The sequence below is a fragment of the Syngnathoides biaculeatus genome, chromosome 3 (genome assembly GCF_019802595.1).
Source record: "Syngnathoides biaculeatus isolate LvHL_M chromosome 3, ASM1980259v1, whole genome shotgun sequence".
NCBI classification, from domain to species: Eukaryota; Metazoa; Chordata; class Actinopteri; order Syngnathiformes; family Syngnathidae; genus Syngnathoides; species Syngnathoides biaculeatus.
Window position 1 is genome coordinate 2,414,706 of NC_084642.1, and position 24,319 is coordinate 2,439,024.

Consider the following 24,319-nt stretch of genomic DNA (forward strand, 5'->3'; position numbering starts at 1 on the left):
ACTTACAAATGTGAAACTTTTCAGGTGATTGAATTTTTTTGTTTTCGTCTGGTAACAATACTGTAGATAAATGACGTGAAACTTCAAAAATGACATTTGCTATCGTTTAACCCCTCGTAAAAAGGACACGTGGCCCTTTAAGAGGAGAACGCTTTATTTTGAGACAAAAGCACTCTTAAGGCAGTGAGGAGTGTTAGAAAATAGAAAACTCGAGTGTCTAGCATGTGAAATGCATTCAGGTAGAAGGAGTGAGGCAGTGTGCTTGTGTTTCACGGGAAAGGCACCGTCGGGAAGCTCCAGTACGAAGGGTGTCGCTTAAAAAGGCCGCAAACAACAACAACGTGGCTACAAAGCAGACGATGTTAAAGCACCGTCACCATGGTAACATCAAACTCGCGTGCAAAATGGGGACAAGGTGTCAAGATCCTTATTCAAAACAAAAAGAAAAATCTCTTTAATCGTGTGCTCAGCCCAGTGATGGCAAGTCAATGGCAGTGAAGCTACAACTGCCACTCGAAAGTGTACACACCCCTTCACTTTTTCCACATTTTCCTTCTCCAGTTATTGCAAAGGAGATAGGCGTCTCGTTTGTTTTTAGAGCATTTCAGACGGTCGTAAAAATGTTTTGAAAATGTGAGCAATTTGTAATAATTACTCATTTGTCTTTTGAACATCATCAGAGTTCCATAAGTGTTCACACCCTTAGCTGAATATTTTGTTGACGCACCTTTGGCAGCAATCACAGCCTCCCTCCCATCTTCTCGGGTGTCTCTCCGAACTTGGCGCACCCGTTTTGGGGTATTTTCTCCCATTCTTCTCTGCAGACCCTCTCAAGGTCCGTCAGGTTAGACGGGCAGCGTCGGCGGACAGCCATTTTTAGGTCCTTCCAGAGGTTTGCCGACTGGATTTAAGACCAAGATCTGTCCTCCTCCTGAAGCCGTTGTCATCTAAGCTGTGTGGAAGGTGGATCAAGGCGCTGGTCTGAGTTCCACAGGACTCTGTTCTCTTGAAGAATTTCTCTCGATTTGGCAGTTATGCGGATGAGTCGTCCAGTTCCTCCAGTATAAAAACGATGCTCAGTGCCTCTTCCTCTCCTGATGCTATTAGCCTTTGCTCTATTTCGGTCTGATCAGACCACAGAATTTTGTTCCTGCAGGTCTGAGGATCCTTAAGGTGCCTTCTATTTAGCCGACTTCCTTCTTCTTCCTTCTATAAAGTCCTGATTGGTGGTTTGCGTTAGCAACGGCTGCCCTTCTGGATGGTTCTGCTATCCACGCAAGGAAATACTGGATCTGCGCCCAAGTGACCGTAGGGTTCTTATTCACCTCTCTGTCCGAGGCCTTTCTTCCCCGGTTACTCGGCTCGGTCGGACGGCCAGATATGGGAAGGCGGTTCCAAACTTCTTCCATTTCCGAATAACGGAGACCACGGTGCTCTTCAGCCTGCTGAAATTCCTGCCTTGGCACAATCCCGTCTCAGAGGTCTGCAGACAGTTCCTTAGACTTCATCGCTTGGTTTCTGCTCTGCCAACTGTGAGAACTTAAAAACGGAAGACAGCCGCGTGCCAATCCAAAGGACGTTCAACCAACTGATGGACTCGTAGAAGCATCTCAAGGACGGTCAGTGGAAATCGGCAAGGGGTGTGAATACTTATGGAGGATAAGTCTGTAGTACAGCAAAATGTAGAAAATGTGGAGGGGTTTGAATACTTTACAGTGGTGCTCACTGGATGTGCCAAAAATCATTTAGAAAAAAAACTTGACACTGTATAAAGAAGGATTCTAGAATTGATCTGAGAGCAGATCGCAAAGTCTTTGAGACACGCTGTCACGGCTGGTCCGCAGAGTCAAACGGTACATCTGATGAGACAGAGAGACACGTACACGTACGTTGTTATGCAATACGATAACGCGTGTGTTTGTGTGTGGGTTACCTGCGCTTGCGTGTTGGGCTCCAGCCTGAGAAGACATCCCACCTGAGAGGTTTTGGTGTGAATCACGCCGGCGCCGACAAAGTTTGCGTCGTTGGGATCCACGCCCTCCAGCAGGGCCACGCCAAAGCCTGAAATCTAATCAACAAGAAAAATGACGAAAACGAGAAAAAAGAATTTGTCAACGTCGATCATATATTTTCGGGATATCTGTTGAAAGCCGACCTTGGCCTTGGTCACTTCAGTGTCCATCGGGTGTTTGGACTTGAAGATCTTCTGGACTTCCTGCTGAGGACTGGGAGAGAGAAAAGTAAGCAAACGTGTTCCGGACGATTTGGCTCTTTTGGGGGGGGGGGGGGGGGGTTCTCGGCGTCGGGGCTCACAGGCCGAGCTGCTTCCAGCGCTGGAAGAAGTCTTGCGACGTCATCGGCGTCGGTTGGAAGAACTTGTTGAGCATCACGGGGAGCTTGATGGAGAGGGTCTGCGGTGCGCCGCCGTACCTGCGCGGGCGTACACACGCACATAAAAACATTCATCTGTCCATCTCGTGTACCGTGAACGTCCGCTCTGTTGTGCTTCATCTTTTCGTAGCCCTGCCGTATCATACATTTATAAGCATTTTCTTTTTCTAGCCAAGTCTGAATTTAAGAATTTAACTTTTTGAAGAATACATTATGATATAAAAAAATGTGAAAGTTTAATCACAGAGATGAAAGAAATAAAAATAAATTTAAAAAAATACATAAATAAAGACTCGAAAATTTCTGATACCCATTATTTTACGAGGGGAAAAAAAATCCCCAAAATATATTTGGAAAATGCAAAACATTGGTGATGAAAAAAAATGCAATCCTTTGTTTAAAAATGTTATTTCGAGTTATATTTTTAGAAAACAAAGTCAGTTTTACGCCTTTTTCCCCCTTTAATAATTAAAATGAGCAATGAGGAGAAATTGCAAATTTATGGGTAAAATGGTAATAATGTGCGAGGCATTGAGAGCATGGCAAAGTGTGACTGGCAATGCTTATATAGAATTAACATATCGCTGTAATTGTGTGTGGAATATTATTCGGGGGGGGGATGAATTTAATCCACTCAGGAATAGGGTTGTCATATGAAATTTGGACAGAACTGATCATTTCGGCATGTGCGGTGGAAAAAAACGTGCCAACCTGAACTGGATGTTGAGCAGAGGCGTGTCGCTGAACTCCGACACGCATTCGATGTTGAGGACTTGCTGAACCTGAGCGCCGCCCTCGATCACGGGATCCACCGCTTTGGCGTGGACGTTCACATGTGGACTTGCAATTAAAGAAAGAACCCTCCTCCACAATGGACGACACCGTACATGGAGTACAATGAAGTACAGACCTACTGTGCTTCACGTGGTGTACGTGCCTCAACCACCAGGGGGCAGTATAAGACAGACGGATGCATATCACAGTTCATAACTGACTCACATTTATTTGTTTTTTTTGGGGGGGAAAGCGTTGATAATATATACCTGTGCTCAAAATTTTACTCTCAAAGGGTTATAATATTATAATATCGCAACTATTAATGCTACTCAGCAGTCCAACTACAACAACAACAACAACTAAAAGCTAGCAGACACAAAGTGATTTAAATACATAACAGCTATTGTTTTTACATTTAGTTTGAACTGAGATGCATTTTCTGACGACATCAACAGCTCTTAATCTCAAATTTTGACTCGCACGTCAAAATATAAGTAAAAATTAAAAAAAAAGAAAACAGCCACGCCTCAGCTGGTATCAGACAGAAAGTCGGCTCAGTCGTGCAGTAAGTGACGGCGTGGACGTCCGTATCAGCTTTTAAAGGCATTTTTCATGTGTGCATTTAAATTGCAATCAGGATGCCGGTCGGATTAAATTAAAATTGAAATTTCATACGCCGAACATTTTACTCAAATGAATTAATTAGATTACAATTTTTTTTCACCCATTATTCATAAAATAATTTTTCCAAACCAACTAAAATAGGAGAATATCTATCCTCTAACAATTTTTTTTTTTAATTCTGGTTTATTCATTTAAAAAAAATGTAGATAATGTACCAGATGTAACAGATCTGTGTGGCAGGCTATTTTAAACATATTTCAGCCTTCACTAATAACCACAAATACCAAGTAAGCCATAAATGCTCAATATCGTAGGAAACAATATTCTTAACTCACTTAACAAAATGTAAACATTCTTTTTCCATCTTTTGAGGATAACGTCATTTTTATGTGCTACAAAGGCCTTCATTTGGGAAAATCACATTAATTCAAAAATAATGAAAAAAAAAAAAAAGAAAAAAGAAACTTGCGATAGGATATGAGCTTTGAGTGTGTCGTCACTGGCCACAGACGAGGAGAAGCCGACAAACTGGCTGGACGTCTTGTTGCCAAAGAACACGTACATGCGACCTGAAGGACCGCATTGAAAACAAAAAAAAAAAAAAAACAAAAGCACCATTCATTCCGTGTACTAGTACGCTCTTCGTCCTTACTCGGACATGGACAATCCAGCACACCAGTACCATAACTATGTCTAACTAGTAATATTTTCTTACAATACCACCTTCCACCTTGGCAGGGTTGCACTATTGTAGAACGAGAAGAATAATTACACGTTGCTAATGAAGCAAAACTATGAGCACACAATTTTGGCTCACTAGTAACTGGCAGAGGACAGTGGAAAGAAATGTACTAGTAACACAATCTAAGTTGATCTACTAGTGCGCCAAATTGTCTTACCAGGGAGTAAAAGGAACTTTGCATTCACGACTACTGCAAACACAACTACTAGCACCAGTACACACTTCCGTTTGCATATTGCACAAGAGTCCATTGGTCAGGATCTCAGAGGAACGAAAGCTTCTCACCCAGGTTCTGCCGGTACTCGGACTTCAGGCCAATCTGCAAAAGTTGATTCTCGTAGAGGACACCGTTGTTCTTACACACAAACCTGCATAAACACAAGTCAAAATACGTAAACTACAACACGTGACGGCGCTTTGGTAACCTCCAGAAATTGTCAATACAAAGTACATTTCGACGACACGACACGTGATTCGAGTTTTAAGATAAACGCTGAAAACATGTCAAGACTACAAAATATGTACGACCAAATTGTGGAGTTCTCAGCTTTACTGGATTTTGGGGGCGTGGCTAAAACAACAGTCAAAGAACTTGTTTTGGTTTTTGGTGGGACAAACCTGCTGAAACTCTCGTCAGAGACGTCGGGCGCAGGCGGGGAGGCGAAGGCAGAGGCGGGCTCCGGCGTGGCGTCCGAGAAGACGTCCACCAGCAGACCGGAGTTGGCGGCGGTGGCGGCGGCGGCGGCGGGCGAGTTCAGGTTGAGCAGGTCGTTGAGGGGAGGCGCCGAGTTCTGGGTGGGATGTGTGAGACAAAATCAATCGCAAAAGAAAACGGACTATTTTTTTTTTTTTTTGGGGGGGGGGTTTCTCACAAACAACATTCATGCAGAGTTTACGTCGTGTCGTGCAAACCTCAGTTGATAAACTAGAAAATGATTAACAATGATGAAAAAAAGCACCATTAGCTTGGGTGCAAGCAAGGTAAGGTTTTTTTTTTTTCAAATATATATATCAAACATTTTTTGGGAGTGTCAGTGAGCCACCACAAACAAATCACAATGGTTGTGTTGATAACCGCTCGCTATTCACAAAATTGTGGACTAAATAGCGAAGTGGCTGGAGGGAGTCAACGTTGCCGCCGAAATAGCGCCCAAAATGAAAAATTCCCTCTCTCCGGAGAGAAATTATTTGTCGTTTCTTGGGTAGTGTTTGATTTTCGGCGTGCGGCAAATTCATAAATTGTTGCGTGAAAATATTTTTTAATGCAAGTACAGCAACATATAAGGCCGTCGTGAATATTGTAAATCGACGTTTCTGAATATTTCTGGGAGGAAAGACGGTTCACCCCACACCACAGGATCGATTATCTTGAGACATCCCATAATGCCGTTTTTGCTGACTTTTTGTCAGTTTGTGTGTACATTCAGAAACTTTTTTTTAATCTATCGAGCACGGACTGATTCTTACATGTTAAGAAAAACTAATGAAATGAAGTAGAAAGAGAGAAAGTTCGATGCGCGCTTTGCAAAGATGAAATTCAACTCGCAGCATTGTGACTGGCTTCAGGAGGCAGGAACAAAACCAACATTTTTTTTTTTTTTTAAACATAAAGAGTTCACGTATTCTATGTGGCACTTGCAAAAGGAAGCTGAAATAGTGGATGTGTTACTTTTGACTTAACGATAACATTCTTTTTTTTTTTTTTCAACACAAAAAGTTCACGTGTTAAAAAGAAATTCAATCAATGCCGTAGAGCTCGTGCACGTGACGTCACCATTTTCACGCCGCCATATTGCCTGTCAAACAGAGCTGCTCGACATTGAACCGGAGGAGAATATTTACAATACCCGACACCTGCTGTGCCGTTGTTTGTCACAACAGACAAGACAGATATTCAAAAAGATCATTCCACGGAATACCAGCTGAAAAGGCCAGAAAATATCGATGGATTTCGGCAATTAAACATGATGGATGGTGCCCGGCCAAATACACACGCCTGTGTAGCGATCGCTTCATTTCAGGTAGGAATTATTCTTCTCAATCTCAAATTACCAAAAAGTATTTATAATGCCAAGTTGGCTCATTTGAGAAGAATGCGTATTAAAAAAAATAAGAGGTTTACGGAGGTTAAGTGTGACCGCAATTGCTTCCATGTAAGCTCCATGGCGGAGTCGCCGTCCTCTTTTTTTTTTTTTTTTTTTTTTTCCGTCCAATCATTGTTAATGAATGTGAGTTTGTGTAAAACCAGGGGTCATTTTTTGAAATATTGATATTTGTATTGAATACTAGGTGAAAACATTGATGGATTCCGGCCAAGGTTAACATGTGGCCGAACACGCTTCCGCGTTCACGAGCCGTCAACCTGTCACCATGTTGGATTTATTCCTGAAGGGAACAGATCCAGCAACGAAGTATTCGTATGCGTCCAGACTTTTCTACGCTTTCAAACTTTTTCGTGTAAATCTCGATGATTTACTCACCAGATCCGTGTGTAGATCCAGTTGTCCAAGACAAGCGGAAGCGAATTAACAGTCCAATTTTTTATCGGCGAAAACATCGACTTCGGCATTAAACACGCGTCCTCTATGCCGAGTTTATCTCATTTTTCTACGTACCGTCGTTTATTTTCACCTTCTAAACGTCTGACGGTATCGGACAAGACTCTGGGCGTCGTGCTACAAGATATAGTTCCGTGTCGTCTCCAACCGACTTAGCATTGAGAAATGCTTAGCTTGACCGGCAACATGGCGACGTAAACAAAAGTCACGTGAGTTTATGTCGTAGGTGCACAAGCTCTATTGTCATGTTAGCCACAGGAAGTGGAAATACTGGAAGAGGAAGCTGCCGTTACGTCAAATTCACAACAGCACTAATGTGAAGATATGCTACAAAGAAATGAATAGTTCAATATTTCAGCAACTCACAACACTATAAACATTATTAAGCCTGAGATTATATGCAATCACAGGCCACAACATTAGGCACACGTCATTCTTATGTTTATGTTTCTCATTTGGTCATGCAGCTGCATTTGAATTCGTGCCAGTGAGAAAAACTACAGTCGGGATGTACCATCGCGCCAGCAGAGAGACGGATGGGAACAGAGTGGGCGGGACGGGGCCTGTTGGCGAGAGGCGCCATCATCAGTGAAGGAGAGGACTGATGGAGGGAGGAAAAAGCAGGAAAAGAAGAAGTGAAAGTCAGCGTGCCGACACAAGCGCGGCCAGCGCGTCCAGTGCGGCGTTACCGTGGCAGCGGCGTCGCTCTTCTCGCCGCCGTTGGGTTCCGGAGCGCCGTTCACGTTGCGCCGCGTGTCGTCGATGCCGGGCAGGTTGCCGGGTCCCTTCTTCTTCTTCAACTTAGCCAGGATGGAAGACTCCCTCTCGGGAAAAGGAGGCATTTCTTCCAAGACGGTGGCCTGGAGGGTGGGGGGGGGTTAATAAACAGCTTTTTAAAAGTTTTTCGCTTAACTCCAAACCTCCATCAGATTAGACTAAAATCAGACTAAATCAGATTTTAAAGCCATATTTTGTATGGCCTTTATCAGTACACAGGCAAATGCCCCACAGCACAGATATGAGTACAGTTGTATGATTCATTTGTGTGTAGTGCAACACCGCTTGTGTTAAAAGCAGCGGTTGTCTGAAGATTTGTAATTATGTAACCTCTGTGCTACTTTTTGTTCACCAGTTTATGGCGTTTCGAACAATTTGTTAGCATTTATAGCGAGCAGAATTTCAGTGGAACATTTTGCTGTTTAAATGAACAATATTGAATTGTGGCGGCACGGTGGAGCAGCTGGAAGGGGTTGGCCCCACAGTTCTGAGGACCCGGGTTCAATCCCGGCCTTCCCTGTGTGGAGTTTGCATGTTCTACCCGTGCCTGTGTGGCTTTTCTCCAGGTGGCTACAACATTAATTGGACACTCTAAATTGCCCAGTCGGTGTGATTGTGAGTGCGGCTGTGTGTCTCGATGTGCCTTCCGATTGGCTGGCGACCAGTTCAGGGTGTACCCTGCTTCCTGCCCGTTGACAGCAGTGTCAAAAGATCCTGTGACAAGCGCACTCTGCCCTTTTTTTGAAGAAGAAGAAGTGTACGATGGGAGCAAGTACAGTGATGCCTCGGTTCTCGACAACAATCCATTCTAGAAAACCGTTCGAGAAGTGATTTGTTCGAAAACCGAATCGATGTTTCCCATTACAATGAATGAAAAAAGAAATAATGCGTTCCAAGCCTAAAAAAAGTGGGCTTTTTAAAGCATTATTTTTTTTAGCTTTTCCTGATAATAAACTCCATAGTTGAAATATATGTATAGTTTAAATACTTTATATAACAAAAATAATTTAAGGGATATATTTATTTTTTGCTTAAATTGTATGCTTTAGTACTAGAATAGGCTAGGCTGGGAGCGCATTGCCGTACCTGTAGCGACTTGGGCCACAGCCTTGTAAACTTTTTTTTTTTTTTTTTTTTTTTTTTTAAAATCAACAAAAGTGCAGAATAACTTTCAACAAACAACTTGCCTTCTTTGGAGCCATGATCGGGGGTTAATACGGTAGTCCTCCATCAGAAGAAAAACAACAGTCACTACCGAGACAATGAGGCTACGTTATACAGAATAACAAAAGTGCACAATTCATTTCTGGGTTTTTTTTCCGGGGGGCATTCGAATTGACAATAACAAAACGCGCCGTGGGTGGGTCAGCTGCTTGCACCGCACGCATTACGTTATTTACGTGTTTTTCGGCGGCGTGGGAATTCACAACAAAGCGTGTCGTAGGTCAGTTGGTCTGGCCACGCGCATTATGTAATTTCCGGGTTTTGTCGGGGGCGTTCGAGTACCAATTTTCGTTCAAAAACAGAAGCAAAAAAAAAAAAAAAAAATCTCAAAATTTGCGTTCGAAAACGGAGGCTTTACTGTATTATCTTTACTTTTTTGGTGTGACGTTAACCAGTTGCACGACAGCGAGAAAGTGACGACCTGCGCTAAGGAAAACTGTGCTTCAGTACGATTAAGTGTTTAAAACGGGGGCTCACCGTATCTACTTTTTGTTACATTTCCACCCGCCAGATTTTTCTCATGTGAAATCTTTGCCTTTGCTCCTTTAAGGTTGGGAACACTGCTTTATCATGCAATTGAGGATATTGTCTATTTCATATCGTTCTTTTTTTGTCCATCTTTTGATCACGTTTTGTTGCACTATTGCATTTGGAGGAGTGGAGGAGCGGCAGGGGAAGACGTGAGGCGTGCCGACTTCCCCGGGTCACGCACCAGAATGTCCGTGGTGGCGATGCAGCTGAGCCTCAGGTACTCCACGGCCCTCTGCTGCAGCTCCACGTCGGCGTTACGGAGCTGGCTGTCCGAGCGCAGAACCTCCTGGATGGTGCCCTTCACCTCCGGGAACAGGTTGATGAACTTGATGTAGGCGGACAGCAGCAGCGCCCGCGTAGGCACCGAGCACAGGTGGAACTTGGAGTGCAGCAGGTTGAACTGGACCAGCGGGCTGAAGGACAACACGACACGGAAGAGTTAGCAGAAAGGACGACTTACGCCCTCGGGGCTTTGTAAACTTCTTGTGTCCGGGGACGAGGCCGATGACGTCATTTCGGTGATAAATCGACATTGACGTATTAACTCTTTGGCTGTGCGCCGATTGTGCGTCTGTGCCGCACACACCCTTCTCCACCACTCACATACACGCACCTGAGAGAAGTTTTTTGTAATCCATGGTAAATGTGACACTTCAGTCAAGGAGAGCATTTTGTTGTTGTTTTTTTTTTTTTCCATATTATTTTTACCGCATATATGACAGCCTTTTAACATCATGTCAGTTGCATTTTAGGGATGAAAGTGTTAACAATGGCATGTCCACTATCCTCTTGTGCACGATTGTTGTACGTTTTAAACTTGTGTAAATTAGCTTTGTGACACAAAACAGAAATATAGGCAACTCCCGTGACCAATACGATCTAATATGAAAACATTCTACAGCATTTTAGAGTTGGGTAAGTTATCTTTTCTAAGTGAAGCATTTATGCAACTGTTAATAATCATGTCAACTATCATCTAATGTAAGACTACAGCTATGTTAACGGTGTTAATAATTGAATCTTTATTTTGATTTTCATAGTTTTTTTGTTGTTGCTTATTTGTCTGAAATCATAATTTGGGTACAATGCACATCATATACCTTGTGTACCATAATTTCCGACTTTTTTCACACTCTTTCAACCCTGCGGCTTATGCGGCTAATTTGTGCATTTTTTCCTAACGGCCTCATAGGGGGCACTGGCGAAAAAGGTAAGAGTGAGACCGGTGGAATATATGCGCTGAGGAAGTGACTTTTACCGGTATTTTTTGTTCTAACCGGCCCTGTTAGTGCTGCGCTAGCATTAGCTCTGCGCTAGCGTTGTGCTAGCATGTTGCTGCTGCTGTGTTACTAACGCGTCTAAGAGATTTTGACCGGTGTGGTTTTGTTTTTTTTTTTTTTACCCGGTCCTGTTAGCGCTGCGCCAGCGTTGTGCTAGCATGTTGCTGCTGATGTGTTCTCGCCGCGTCTCAGTGATTTCAGTATATTTCTTTTAACTGGCCCTGTTAGTGCTGCGCCAGCATTAGCTCTGCGCTAGCGTTGTGCTAGCATGTTGCTGCTGCTGTGTTACTGACGCGTCTAAGAGATTTTGACCGGTATGGTTTTTTTTACCCGGTCCTGTTAGCACCGCGCCAGCGTTGTGCTAGCATGTTGCTGCTGATGTGTTCTCGCCGCGTCTCAGTGATTTCAGTATGTTTCTTTTAACTGGCCCTGTTAGTGCTGTGCTACCATGTTGCTACTGAATAGCTGCCGTGGTTGTTTTTTTTTCCCCAGTATTTTTTTTTTTTTTAAATTTCTTTACCAACTCTGTTCGTCCTACCGCGTTGTTGCTAGGTTAAGGTAAGCTAAGGTATTAAAACTGAAAACTCTTTCTGTGTACCATCTTTCTTTGTAAATATCTCATGTTTCAATGTGGGCGCTCGCGGCTTTTACACAGGTGGGGGATTATGTATGTACCAAGTGTACTCAGTGAGGCTTGTAACCAGGCGCCCTCTGTAGACCGGGAATTACGGTATATTAATGTTCTCATTAAAGTAAGTAAGTAAAATGTTCTCATTGTCACCTCATATTTCGGCCTCCTTACTCCATAATGTCTTCCCTGAAAAGTCCATATTGGACGGGCTCTACTAGGAACCATTTATAGGGGCTATATTGTCATAATTGTGAAACCAATTAAACTTAACTACAACAAGCTAGTTGCCAATTCAGAATGTTAGTACGGAACAGGGGCCAGTATATTTACGGGTAACGGAGCGCACGTAACGGCAACTGAGGTAAGAAGATCCATTTTGCAGTTCTGAAAGAACTACATTCAAATAACAGTTTGAGAAAATGGTTTGTACCTGGAACGCGGATCTCCAGCAATCAGGTTGCCAAACTCCCCCAGGATGTAGCCTCCCACTTTGACCAGGTTCTCGTGGCAGGCGGGCGCCTGCAGAGCCTACGAGGGATTCGCCGACTGTGAGATGGAAGTCCGGGACCACGTCTGAAGACGCGCGAGCCGTCCCGTCGGCGCTCACCTCAAAGACGGTCTTGGCGGCGTAGCCCTGCACGTCGTCTCTGTTGATGACGATCTGGATGACGCGATACCACACCTCCTCGCTCACGTGGTCCCCGGCGATGCGGATGAGGTTGAGGATGGTGTCCACGTACCAGGTGTAGTCCACCGCGTACTTCTCGGCCAGGATGGCCACCTTCAGCACCTGGAGGGGAGATGAGGAGAGGAAACTCACGAAGAAAATTTTATTTCTCAAAGTCTACAAACGCCTGTTAAAATATGTTACCTATGACCTAAAAACAAGACACCAAGAAAGTTGACCTCCAGTGGTCGCCTTTTCCCGACAAGAACCACTGCATTGGCATAATCGTGGATCTGGGTTTGAAACCTCCGGCCAGATGGTGGATATAGAGCTCATGCACTTGACGTCACCATCTTAACGGCGCCATATTGCCGGTCAAACAGAGCTGCTCGACAGTGTGGGGGGACATTGAACCGAAGGAGAATCTTTACAATCCCGAGACCTGTTGTGCTTTTGATTGTCAAATATTCAAAGAGATCATGCTATGGAATATCAGCTGAAAAGACTAGAAAATATCGATGGATTTCGGCAATTAAACATGACGGATGGTGCCCAACCAAAATACACACACGCCTGTTTAGCGATCGCTTCATTTCAGGTAGGAATTATTCTTCTCGATCTCAAATTAACAAGAAGTATTTAAAACGCCAAGTTGGCTCATTTAAGAACAATGCGTATTAAAAACAAAACAAAACTGTTAACACTGAAGGTTAATGTGTGGCCGCAATCGCTTCAGTGTACGTTCCGTGGAGACGATTCGGTCCTCTTTTTTTTTTTTCCCAATCATACATAATGAAAGCAGTTTCTGTAAAACCAGGGGTCATTTATTTAAATATTATACATATATTTGTATAGGTGACTCGCAGCTGATGTTTTGATTTTTTTCTGGCCGCCATATTGGGAGGTCTTATTTCGCTGATTACATTAGATTACATAAGACGCTTTTTGACTTCTGAGACGATGGTGCACACGTGTTGTGTTATTGGCTGCTATAACAAGTTCAGCAAAGAAGGGAACAGACGGTTTTTCCGATTTCCGAAAATAAGTACGCACCAAGGAACCCAAACAGTAGAAATGTCGAGCAAACGGCAAGCGAAGTGGCTCAGTGATATCTCGCGTGCAGATCTCACTCGTCCCACAGTTTCAAGTCGTGTGTGCAGCGATCACTTCATAAGAGGTAAGTTTAAGCCTAGTATTGCACTTTGACCATATCCTCCTACCGCTATTTTTACATGTATGTGTTGTTTGCTGTGTTTTATATGACAAGACTAACAGTGTTTGATAGGTCTACATGTACATGTACATCCAATTCGGCCGCCGATCGAAATCGGCCGCCAGTGACAGGCTTTTCATCTGAAGTTTAGGATACAAACGTATGGATGTGCGTTGTGCGTTTGCTGTCTGTAAACGTCAAATTATTTTTAAGAAGGAAATATACCGTATACATATATTAAAAACAACACGAGTATGCACGTAGCACCTACCAGGGAATCATTCACGCTAGCCCGAATACAACAGTAGCGGCTTTCTATATGCTGACATTTGAGTAAGGCAAATGTGAACAAATACAAAGCCGCTACTGTTGTATTAGGGATAGTATTACTATTAGGGCTACATTCAGACATTCACGTTATAATTTGTTAGTACTTAGTAATTTACACCTTGTACATTTTAATTATTGTCACATTACTTAATGCTCCTTCAAATAAATTTAAAAGATGGTGTAATATTTTTTTTGTCACAGATCTTTTTCCCTAATTGGTCCAATTTGTCGGACCTGTAAAGGCCATAATGGCTAAGCAGAAACAACAACAACAACAGCGAGTTACACACTCTGTCCCGAGTGATTACAAGTTACTTACTCGGGCAACGATTAAAACCTTTTCTTCAGAGAACGCTTGGCAGAGGACACTCTGAATCCACCCGCTTACAAAGTATTTGTAAGCCTCCAAGGACTTGTAGGCCTTCATCTGTTGGTTTGTAAGGCTGTTGGTTGTAAGCACCAAGTTGTTCACAATGTCGGGGTATTCCACTCTCGGCCAACATTTTTCAGTCGCAAAATCAGCCTTCGATAGACTATACGGGTCCAGATCCTCACATAAACTGATTTTCTGCCTGTAGTAGGGTTTCAGATCAGCCGACAGATCCTCGAAATACTTGGAAAACGCCATAGAAAGTGCAGATACAATGAACGCGATGCTGGTATGTAGACAAACTTTAAGAACTGTTTACAACCTCCCAAAATGACTCTGGGGGTCGTGCTATAAGTCTTATTTTCGTGTCGTCTCCACCCAACTTAGCATTGACGAATGCAATATGTAAACAAAAGTCACGTGATTTTATGACGGAGGTGCACGAGCTCTCGAGAGCACTTTGAAAAGATAACACTGCACAAGTTACGCTCTCAAAGATTGATTGAAGGTACTTTTTCTCCCCGCAACGGTCACCCAGTGAGAAAGACGGCAGAGCGGAGCGCAATATTAACAAGCAAGCATGACATACGATCTCCTCTCGGATGGAGTAGTCGGCGTTCTCCAGGTAGCTCAGCATCTCTGCCACGATCTGCTTGGCGTTGCTGCGGTCACACATGGCGTAGAGAAGGTCCACGGCGCGCTGGCGAACGCTCACGTCTCGCTCCGTCTGCCACAAAAACACGCGGCAACCCGTCATCCAACACTGGACTACAACCGACAAAGATGTACGCGTGTAGAGCAGGATTTTTGGAAGGCGCCATTTGGAAAAAGATACAACAACTACAAAATGCAGATTTTTTTTAGTAATGTGCTATATTAAATGAAATAGAAAATGTTATTTCCAGCTTAGTAACAATTTAATTCAAGAGCTGTAGTGTATGATCTTTGCACGTTAGTACATTTAACAGCAAAAATGTGATTCTTTGCTCAGTATATTGTCTGTACACATGCTAGTAAAAAGTTATTAAAAACCTTTTTTTATCCCTTCCCAAGTGTCTGTAAATTACAATATTTTATTATCATTCTATCACACGCGCTAGTAAAAATTAATTAAAAACCTTTTTTCATCCCTTCCCAAGTGTCTGTAAATGACAACATTTTATTATCATTGCAACTCATAATATGAAAAATAAATACATAAAAACAGGGATGCACTTTTTCAATTTTGTTTGCGTAATTGTTGCAAGCGGAGCAGCGGCGGGTGGTTGGGCGCGCTCACCTTGAGGGCGTTAATGACGGTGTCGATGTGCGTCTTGACGGCCTCGTGGGAGAACTCGGAGCTGGCCAGGGTGCACATGCTCTCCAAGGCCAAGTAGCGCAGGTTGGTCTCCCGGTGCTGCAGGAACTGACCGAGCTGGTTGCACGCTCGCACCAGCAAGGTGGGCTCACTGCGGGACCGACAACCACGCCGGACACGTTTTGAATATCGACATCGGAAGGGGACGTTACAGCATGACGCCGCGGGTCTTTTGATTCGAAAACAACCCGGTACACCAAGAAACTGTCTACTGAGTTTTTTGCCGGTGAGACTTGGACCTGTCGTGGTGGATGATGAGCGAAATGGCTTCAAAGAGAACGGCGTTCTTGGCGTTGGAGTGCTGAACCTTCTTGGACTTGGGAGGCTCCTGGGCTTTGTTCAAGATGGTCTCCAGACATTCCGTCAAGCGACTTCGCAGCGCCGCGTCCTCTGTGGGAGGCGACGGACTCAATTATTTCCGCTATACCAAAGACAATTGGACTTGTGAAACAAAACTTGTAAACTAATGTGTGTAAAAGGTGAAAAAATAGTTTGAGAATTGAATTTGTATGTAAATTCATTTCCCACTTGGAAAACAAAATGGGGGAGTTTCATTATGGTTGTAGGTGAATACAACGGCAGCATGTTTACACACAACCTTGAGCGCTAGCACTAGCTCGCTAGTCTACGTAACATTTTGTCGCCTACTTGTGAATCGTATCGTATTAAAAGTACGTGAACATAACCCGACCAAGCCTTACACGAAGTCCTCTCTTGCTTTTGGATTCCGATATACAATCCAAGACGCGGAGTAAATGTATTTTTCAGAGCTGATCAATGACGCCATTGATTGGATCAGTGAATTATGGCATCAAAACCGATCAGCAAAAAATGCCAATTATCAGCCGATCCGAACAGGTCAATCAAATCGGTGTAAAGTCTGACAAAAACCATTGGAGAATCAGAATATGAAATAAATAATCAAAACGATTGATAATGTCAAGTTTAGGTATGAGTGTGATTTCTTAAAAGTATTTTCCTTTGGGTTTTCTACATCTGTAAAATGCAAGTTCCACTTTTTTAATTTGACTACTGAGAGAGACAGACAGACAGACAGACAGACAGACAGACAGACAGACAGACAGACAGACAGACAGACAGATTTGCTGCAATGCATCCCTTTTTACATGTTTAGAAATTAAAATTAACCAAATTAAAATAACCTGCAGGCCAGTGGCCTGAAATTCTAAATGTTAGTACAGACAACGCAATCGACGTTAACGATCACATCGCATCTGTGTAGGTCGGACTCGAGCGCGCACACGAGATGTTCTGAGCGAAAGAATACGGACCAGGCGGAGGGTAGCACTGCAGCAGCCTCAGCAGTTTAACGGAGAGCCACGGCGCCGCCACAAAGTAGTACGTGTAGTCCTGGAGGTCGATTGACGCCGACGTCACAATCTGTCCAAAAAGAAAAGGTTTTCGGAATACTTGTTTGACATAAAAGCAGATTTTCCTTCAGCCAGCTGCCGGGCGACACCCACCCTGCTGAGTCGGGCCACCGCCAGCGACACGGACGTTTTGAACTCGTCCGGACTTTTTTGGGCCAATCTGCTGATGAGGCTGGTGGCCGCTGTCACGACGCCCTGAAAACACACAAGTCGGTCTTTGCAGAACACCCGCAAATGCCCAAAAGGAGCCGAAAATGACCGCTTTGAACCAAAACGCCGGACTTTTTTTTCATGTCTCTGCACGTGCAGTTTGATGAGCCGTTTTTGTGGGTCCACTCGTGAAGACGATGATGATTCATTTGCATTGCTGACCAAATTTTTTTATGGGCTGAATTTTCAAAATAGTCTAGGGAGCGCACCTGAGCCAATTGTGTTTGTTTCGTTTTTCCAAATATATTTACATATTTTCATATTAACAAATGATGCTCTCACTATACTGCCTGGTACCACCACTCGCAGCCTCCCCGAAACCGGAATCGATTCGCAGGACCAAATAAGGACATTTGTCACACATAGTATACAACAAGTATTATACTTACCTCAGAGGCTGAAGCCTCAGTTAAGTACCGTTCATCTTCTTTGCCGCTTATCCTCACGAGGGTCGCGGGGAGTGCTGTCGACGGGCAGGAGGCGGGGTACACCCTGAACTGGTCGCCAGCCATTCGCAGGGCACATAGAGGCAAACAGCCACACTCACAATCACACCTATGGGCAATTTAGAGTGTCCAATTAATGTTGCATCTTTTTGGAATGTGGAAGAAAACCGGAGTGACTGGAGAAAACCCACGCAGGTACGGGGAGAACCTGAAAACTCCACACAGGCGGGGCCGGGATCGAACCCGGGTCCTCAGAACTGTGAGGCCAACGCTTTAACAGCTGAACCACCGCCGTGCCGCCCACTTGGATGTCATTTTGCAAAATGTGAATTTGACATTTTAAAGCGAAATGGGCATTTTTAATTCAGGTTGCCAGGTGAGTGCACGCGCCACACCTCGAAAAACAGAAGCGGACGCAATTTTTTTTGTATTTAGTAAGAAGGTGAACGTGCATGGGAAATATTTATCGAGGGTGTATTTAAAGGGGCTGCGTGACATCGCGAGTTTAAAATAATTTTTTAAAAAAAAGGATATTAAATGACATCTCAATTTATACTTTCAATCATCGGGCTATCCCTTTTCTCCCACTGTTCTATATATCGAGTATTGGAACTGGTATCGGTATCAGATATACCAAATGTATCGCCCTTTATCCGTCTAAACGCTAACGTACATGGGATCCATTTCAAGTTGCATTTTGAGCTATAATCTCGATATAAAAACGTATTTGGGAAATAGGAAGAAGCAATCCCCCCCAGCCTTCAAGATTCAAAAGTTCGCCCCCGTCAGGTGGACGTGGCTGCGTTACCAGGTGCTGGTCGTTGAGCAGGTGGACCACCCTGGACGTCCACTCGCCCATGGACACCAGGTCGGGCGACGTCTTGTTCAGGCGCAGCAGGCAAAGCGCCGCGCTCTGCTTGACGCTGTCCATGGTGTCCCTAAACACAACGGCAACTTGTTATGGTCACACGCGTTGGGCTGGAATGTTACGACAATGCCATTACAACTTTTCAAGAAAAACATTTGTGGTCTCGACAAGAGCAAAGTCACACTTTGTCGGGAGTCACCATTTTGCGAGGACAAACTTTGTTTATCAAGTTGTAAAAGCAACGTTGAACTCAAAATTTTCAGAAAATTTCATAATTCAACAAACAAAAATGCAAATTTACTCTTGCAAGCCTGCCTTTCTGGAAAAGGCCCCTTTATTTGCTCAAAATAGGGGCTGCATTCTGTTCTTTGTAAAAAAATATATATATTAATAATAAAAATTAAAAATTGTGCAATAGCAGCGATAAAAAGTAAAAGGGGTAAAAAGTAGTTGTAAACGGAGCGTAAAAGAATAAAGCCGTATTTTGCCAAGGTGAGGTTATGCTATTTTATCAATTATCATCTTAATAGAGGGAGAAAGACGTATTTTAACAACTCCATTATTTAAAAAAAAAAAATATTCAGTCATTCTCAGAATTTTTTCACATTTTACTCTGGAAAAATATCTGATAATAGTGTCATAAAAAGACGTATAATTTTAGTTCTCAAAAATTGAAAAATCTAAAAAAAAAAAAAATGCTTCAACATAAATAATCGTGACCTATTTGATAAAAAGGAAATCCAAATACATATTCATCCAAATTCCTTCCATCATTTTCCAGAGTGAAGCAAATTAAATTTCATTAACTGGGACAATTCGTGTTCCAAGTACTGCAACCAATTGATTTTTTGGAACATTCTTTTTCAAAGTGTGCGAAATAACCTGCTGCCAACGTTTGTTTGTGTCTGAGAAGGAGCGACGCGAGCGCGGCGAAGGCACGCACCCGGCCACCAGGATGCGGGGGATGTCGGTGGCGAAGGCCTCGGCCATCTCGCGGCTGCCCACGTTGGCGATGCAGTGGAGCGCCAGGTTCATGAAGGTGGGGTTGCGGCTGCTCAGGTCGTTCTTGATGGCGTTGTTGATGAGGCGGATCAGGTCGCTGTTGGAGTTGACCAGCACCGAGATGAACAGGTAACCCTGAAGGCAACGCGGGGGGGGGGGGGGAAGACACCTTCAACGCGCTGCAGAAATTGGACAACATTTATCGTTGAGAGGAGGAAATTCGGAGGGTTTGGACAATTTGAAGTTGAATTGATTATCAAAGGCGGCACGGTGGAGCAGCTATAAAGCGTTGGCTTCACAGTTCTGAGGTCCAAATTTCTCCCCGTGCCTGCGTGGGTTTCCTCTGGGTAATCACTCCAGTTTCCTTCTACATCCCAAAAACATGCGACATGAATTGGACACTCTAAATTGCCCCTAGGTGAGATCGTGAGTGTGACTGTTTGTCTCGATGTGCCCTGCGATTGGCTGGTGATCAGTTCGGGGTGTACACCGCCTCCTGCCCATTGGCAGCTGGGATAGGCTCCAGCACTCCCCGCGACCCTCATGAGGATAAGTGGCTAAGAAAATGAATGGATGGATGATTATGAAAATTGTTGTGGAATTACATAATTGAAAAACTGATGTATTGTTGCATCGCGATTCACAAGAACGGAATTTCTGCATCATTCAAAGCGGCTACGATTATCTTGTCGTTTTCTAAATCATCTGCTTCACCGGAACCCGCAAAGTTCACATTTGTTGCTCTCCAAACCCGTCTGATTGCATAACCTCAAGGCCGAAACCAAATCTTATCGCACGTCCCGGAAGAACTTCGCCGCGTGGGAAAACCGTCATTCACTCGCGAAAACGAGCTCATTGAACAAGGCAACAGTCACTCACATTTGAAAACTGTACGGGCGTGGTCAGTCATGCCCGCAGATATGAAGTTGCGGGTGTGTGTTGTTTGTGATTTTGAGTGTACCCCCTTAAGAGCGGAGGGGGACGGTGTCAGGTAAACTTGGAAGTACAAGTAGGCTGAGCAGCAGAGACCCTGTGCTACTAAAAAAAAAAAAAAAAAAAAAAAAAGATGTCAGACTGTGGTTCACTGCGCTGGATCGGTTTTCATGTGCACCGAGAGTGCGCGACAAGTGCGCCGTGGGGCAGCTTAGAGGGAACATTGGTCAAGACGACACAAAATAAGCGACGTCTGTCTACCCGTAACAAATTTTACACGCGTGATTTTTCGCGCTCGACTGTGCAGATTTGCGAGTGCGGTGGGGTGCGGGCGCATACGCGCTTGTAAAGTCACCGCCAGGACATTTTAAATGAAATCTTTCAAGCTGAGTTTGACGGTGAAAGCGTTTGCGCCTCACTTTCATATTTTTCCACCGTTTGTCTCATTTTGCCCTGATTAAATTTGGTTTCGTTGAGATCAGACAGTGAGCGAATACAACGACAGATGTGCTTGTGTTGTGTTACTCATCTCCAGTACAACACGCACCACAAAAGTAGTAAGAACACAAAAACATTTTTTTACGTATGGGCTCAATTGAAAAAGCTGTAAAGTTGACGTGTCTTGACGTGTGTGGCACACTTTCTAACAGTTGACTGCCACTTTGATCAAAGTCAACTGAATTGCGATTTTTTTTTTTTTTTCCCAAAATCCGAGCACACACATTAAGTATTTGGAACAACTACACAACCGCCTAAGAAACGTCAGCTAGCTTAATGCTAATATGCAATCTAAAATGCTATAGACGACTAGCGTCGATGTGTGAAAGGTTGCCATTTTGGAGGGGATTCCCTCTGACAACAATGATAAAATGTAAAATATGAGCTCATCCTGCCACTTTATTTGTTTTTTCCAAAGCGGCTATGCAGTAAATTTGATCTGGACGTGGGGACGATGAAAACGGTTGTCCCAAAGTCCATTAGTTATCAAACAACGGCTCCAAAACGGATCGATATTATTGGAAATTAAAAAAAAAAAAAAAAAAAAAAAAAACAGCAAATCAACGTCTGGGTGAAATGTGGACTATTTCGACCGGGTAGGTCTTAAGTGGACGCGGGCTTACAATTTGTTTCTCGGTGTACTTGTTGGAGCTGAGCAGGTTGACGGCCTCCATGTGTCCAAAGTCGATATCGTGGCCAAGAAGGAAGATGAAGAGCAGCTTGCACACGTACTTTTTCTTGCTGTAGCCATCGAGAGCCTTGTCGCCTGTGCGCGCACGTTAAAAACAACACCGCCGTCATATATTGTTTGTGTTCCTGATGTAAGTATGACCAAAAAAAAAATGCTTTTTAATTTTCTTTAAGTGTCAGTTTTCCATAAACTTCAACTGTCAAACAGCTTGAACCAAGTTCACACTGCCTCTCGTTTTGAGAAATGAGGTTTTTTTTGTTTTTGTTTTTTTTTAAATAAGGTCTAAATCGCAGATTTTGAATTGATCTGAGTGGGTTTGAAAACTTACCAACGTCGCTCTTCACGGGGGTCCACTGTGGTGGACTTTGGACTTTGACACTTATCATGTCCACTCACCTTTAAATTTTGATCGGATGTTGGCCAGTTCCTTGTTGATCCTCTTTATCTCCGCCTCTTTACTTTTACCTGAAATAAATAATACAAAATGAGAAATTTCAATATGTCGGCACGGTGGGGCACCTGGAAAGCATTGGATTCACAGTTCTGAGGTCCCGGGTTCAATCCCAGCTCCGCCAGTGTGGGGTTTGCATGTTCTCCCTGTGCCTGCGTGGGTTTTCTCCAGGCACTCTGGTTTCCTCCCACGTCCCAAAAACATGCAACATTAATTTGACACATTAAATTGCCCCTAGGTGTGATCGTGAGTGTGACTGTTTGTCTCGTTGTGCCCTGCGATTGGCTGGTGACCAGTCCAGGGTGTACCCCGCCTCCTGCCCTTTGACAGGTGGGATAGGCTCCAGCACTCCCTACGACCCTTGTGAGGATAAGCGGCTAAGAAAATGGATGGATGGAAATTACAACATCAAAGATCAAATTCCGTTTGAACCACATCGAAAAAATTAACTTGGCATGAATGAACACACACATCTGTCGACCTGGATATGATCATCCAATATTTCCAGTTAGTCGGGATCTTTCTTTTTTGATCATTTTTAAAATGTGAATTTATTATGCACTATGATAACGCAAAAAAAGGGCTGCAACTATTTCTGAAATGACTTATTTCTCAATCATTTCAAATGAATTAGTTGCCGATTAATCGTTGACAACAGAAATCCTTTCCCAGGAGGAAGCACTCGTTTTCACATTATCTGTTGAGAAAATATTTGATTTATATTATATAATAATAATAATAATATACGATGATAATATAATAAGCGATGATTTAATATTGATTGATTGATGATTTTACAGTTGTAACTGTTTATTTTATGACAGTTGTTCGTACATTTAGTACTTCAACCGGGTTCGACTCGAAGCGATCATCTTGAAGTTAGCAAGTATCGGTTGAATCGATTAACTAGTGACAAGTGAGTCCCAATCGAAGAAGAAGTTGCTATGTAACCCCCTTTTTTTTTTTTTTTTCGTTTGTTTTGAATGACTTCCCTGGACTTCGAAGTGTGACATTTGTGTGAAAAGTGTGCGGCGGTCACGCCCTTCGCCGTGACGTTAGCAGCTAGCAAGTAGCGGCTAGTTAGCTGACCGGCTAGCTGTCAAAAAGTCGGGAATTTGCGCTTCAAACCGGCCGCTTCGGAGCGTTCACACGCCGGGAAGCGACGGAAATCACTCGGTGGCGTCCAGAAGCGACTCCACAAGTCGTCAAGTCTTATGGCGGCGGCTAACTTTGGCTTGCTCAACTTACAGTTCCTGATGTCGGAGATGAACACGGCCAGGCCGCGCATTCCGTCCCCTTTCGACACCGCCGGCATGCCGTCGTCGGCGGCCCGCTCAGGCCGCACGTTCTGGCCCCCTGGTCCGCGCACTCGCTCCCACCCGCCGGGCAGGAGACGCCGGCTTTCCGCGCTGTACTTTGGCCGGCCAGCGAGCGACAGCGGGCGGCTTGAGCGTCCCCCGCGAGCAGCCGGATAGACAGGAAGCGCACCGGGCCGCGATCCGTACCGAGATACGCGCCCCCTCGCTCGGGCCGCGTTCCGCTGCGTTTAAGCCAAATTGCCTCGAGCCAAGTTTATGCAACAGTTTTTGGCACCCAAGATGGCGCCTACACAGTCCGACGACTCTTGTAACGTCCTTTCTCGTATCCGGATTTAAACCAAGTACTGTGTACTGTGCACCCCCTTTAAAAAAAAAAAAAAAATACTTACCCCCCAACATTGAAATATTCTTAAATAAGCATAACACATACAGAGGATTGCATTTATGGTACTCAGGGGCCTGTTGTGCTACAAAATAATAATACCATCAATATAAAAACAAACTATATTATCGAGCAGGGGTCTCAAACTCACAGGCCGCGGGCCAATTGCGGCCCCCAAGATGACATTTTGCGGCACCCACCTTACTATGAAAATTAAATGATATTGCGGCCCTGAAGTTTTATATAAATGGCACTTTTACGGTTTACACCAGCTTCCTTGCTTATCTTATTTTGTGCTTAAAAAAAAGGATAAAATAAACTAAAAAGACATTGTTTCTTTTTTATTTCTCATTTAAATTGTGTGCATATGTGCCGAGGCTGCGACCCACCCACCGCTAGAATGTGTTCACAGCGGCCCCCGAGGTGAATTGAGTTTAAGAGCACCGTTATAGAGTACAAAAATGTGCACATACAAAAGGTCAGGTGACATGTGCAAAATAGTCAGAATTAGAGGACCAATTAAGACAAATATGGAATTTGCGAATTAGACGATACAATCCCAATCCTGCAAAAGTATCCGGTCTGACCCGGAATCTGGTGCATGTTTGTGGGGCATCAGAGTTCAAGTGGGAAGAGAACTCAGATTTCTTACTGCC

At 43.9% G+C, this 24,319-nt stretch overlaps 1 protein-coding gene across 2 annotated transcripts; it reads right to left on the minus strand.

Moving 5' to 3' along the window:
- Positions 1-95: 95 nt before the first annotated feature.
- LOC133497540 (AP-2 complex subunit alpha-2-like) lies at positions 96-23,616 on the minus strand. 2 transcript variants are annotated; one of them, XM_061813512.1, is made up of 23 exons: positions 23,211-23,616; positions 21,908-21,976; positions 21,444-21,586; positions 19,331-19,524; positions 18,328-18,457; positions 16,957-17,058; positions 16,765-16,873; positions 15,712-15,862; positions 15,395-15,563; positions 14,705-14,842; positions 12,143-12,325; positions 11,966-12,063; positions 9,806-10,037; positions 7,782-7,952; positions 7,607-7,693; positions 5,153-5,325; positions 4,820-4,902; positions 4,270-4,361; positions 3,103-3,224; positions 2,314-2,430; positions 2,156-2,225; positions 1,934-2,068; positions 96-1,859 (listed from the first exon to the last, which is right to left on the minus strand). In XM_061813512.1, exons 1-23 carry the CDS (start codon positions 23,275-23,277, stop codon positions 1,782-1,784), a joined length of 2,913 nt encoding a protein of 970 aa, XP_061669496.1. In that variant the 5' UTR covers positions 23,278-23,616; the 3' UTR covers positions 96-1,781. The 2 variants fall into 2 exon arrangements, with proteins under 2 accessions (XP_061669496.1, XP_061669495.1); XM_061813511.1 differs by lacking the exon at positions 7,607-7,693 and having other exon boundaries at positions 23,211-23,614.
- Between the last annotated feature and the right edge of the window lie 703 nt (positions 23,617-24,319).

What these genes read in the sequence shown, in the direction of transcription:
- LOC133497540 (XM_061813512.1), bottom strand. Translation starts at nt 23,277, where the DNA reads ATGCCGGCGGTGTCGAAAGGGGACGGAATGCGCGGCCTGGCCGTGTTC. An exon ending in CGGTGGCCCGACTCAGCAGG is followed by an intron (nt 16,874 to 16,956) that starts GTGGGTGTCGCC and finishes CTTTTTGGACAG; the next exon opens with ATTGTGACGTCGGCGTCAAT. An exon ending in CGCTGGAAGCAGCTCGGCCT is followed by an intron (nt 2,226 to 2,313) that starts GTGAGCCCCGAC and finishes TCTCTCTCCCAG; the next exon opens with TCCTCAGCAGGAAGTCCAGA.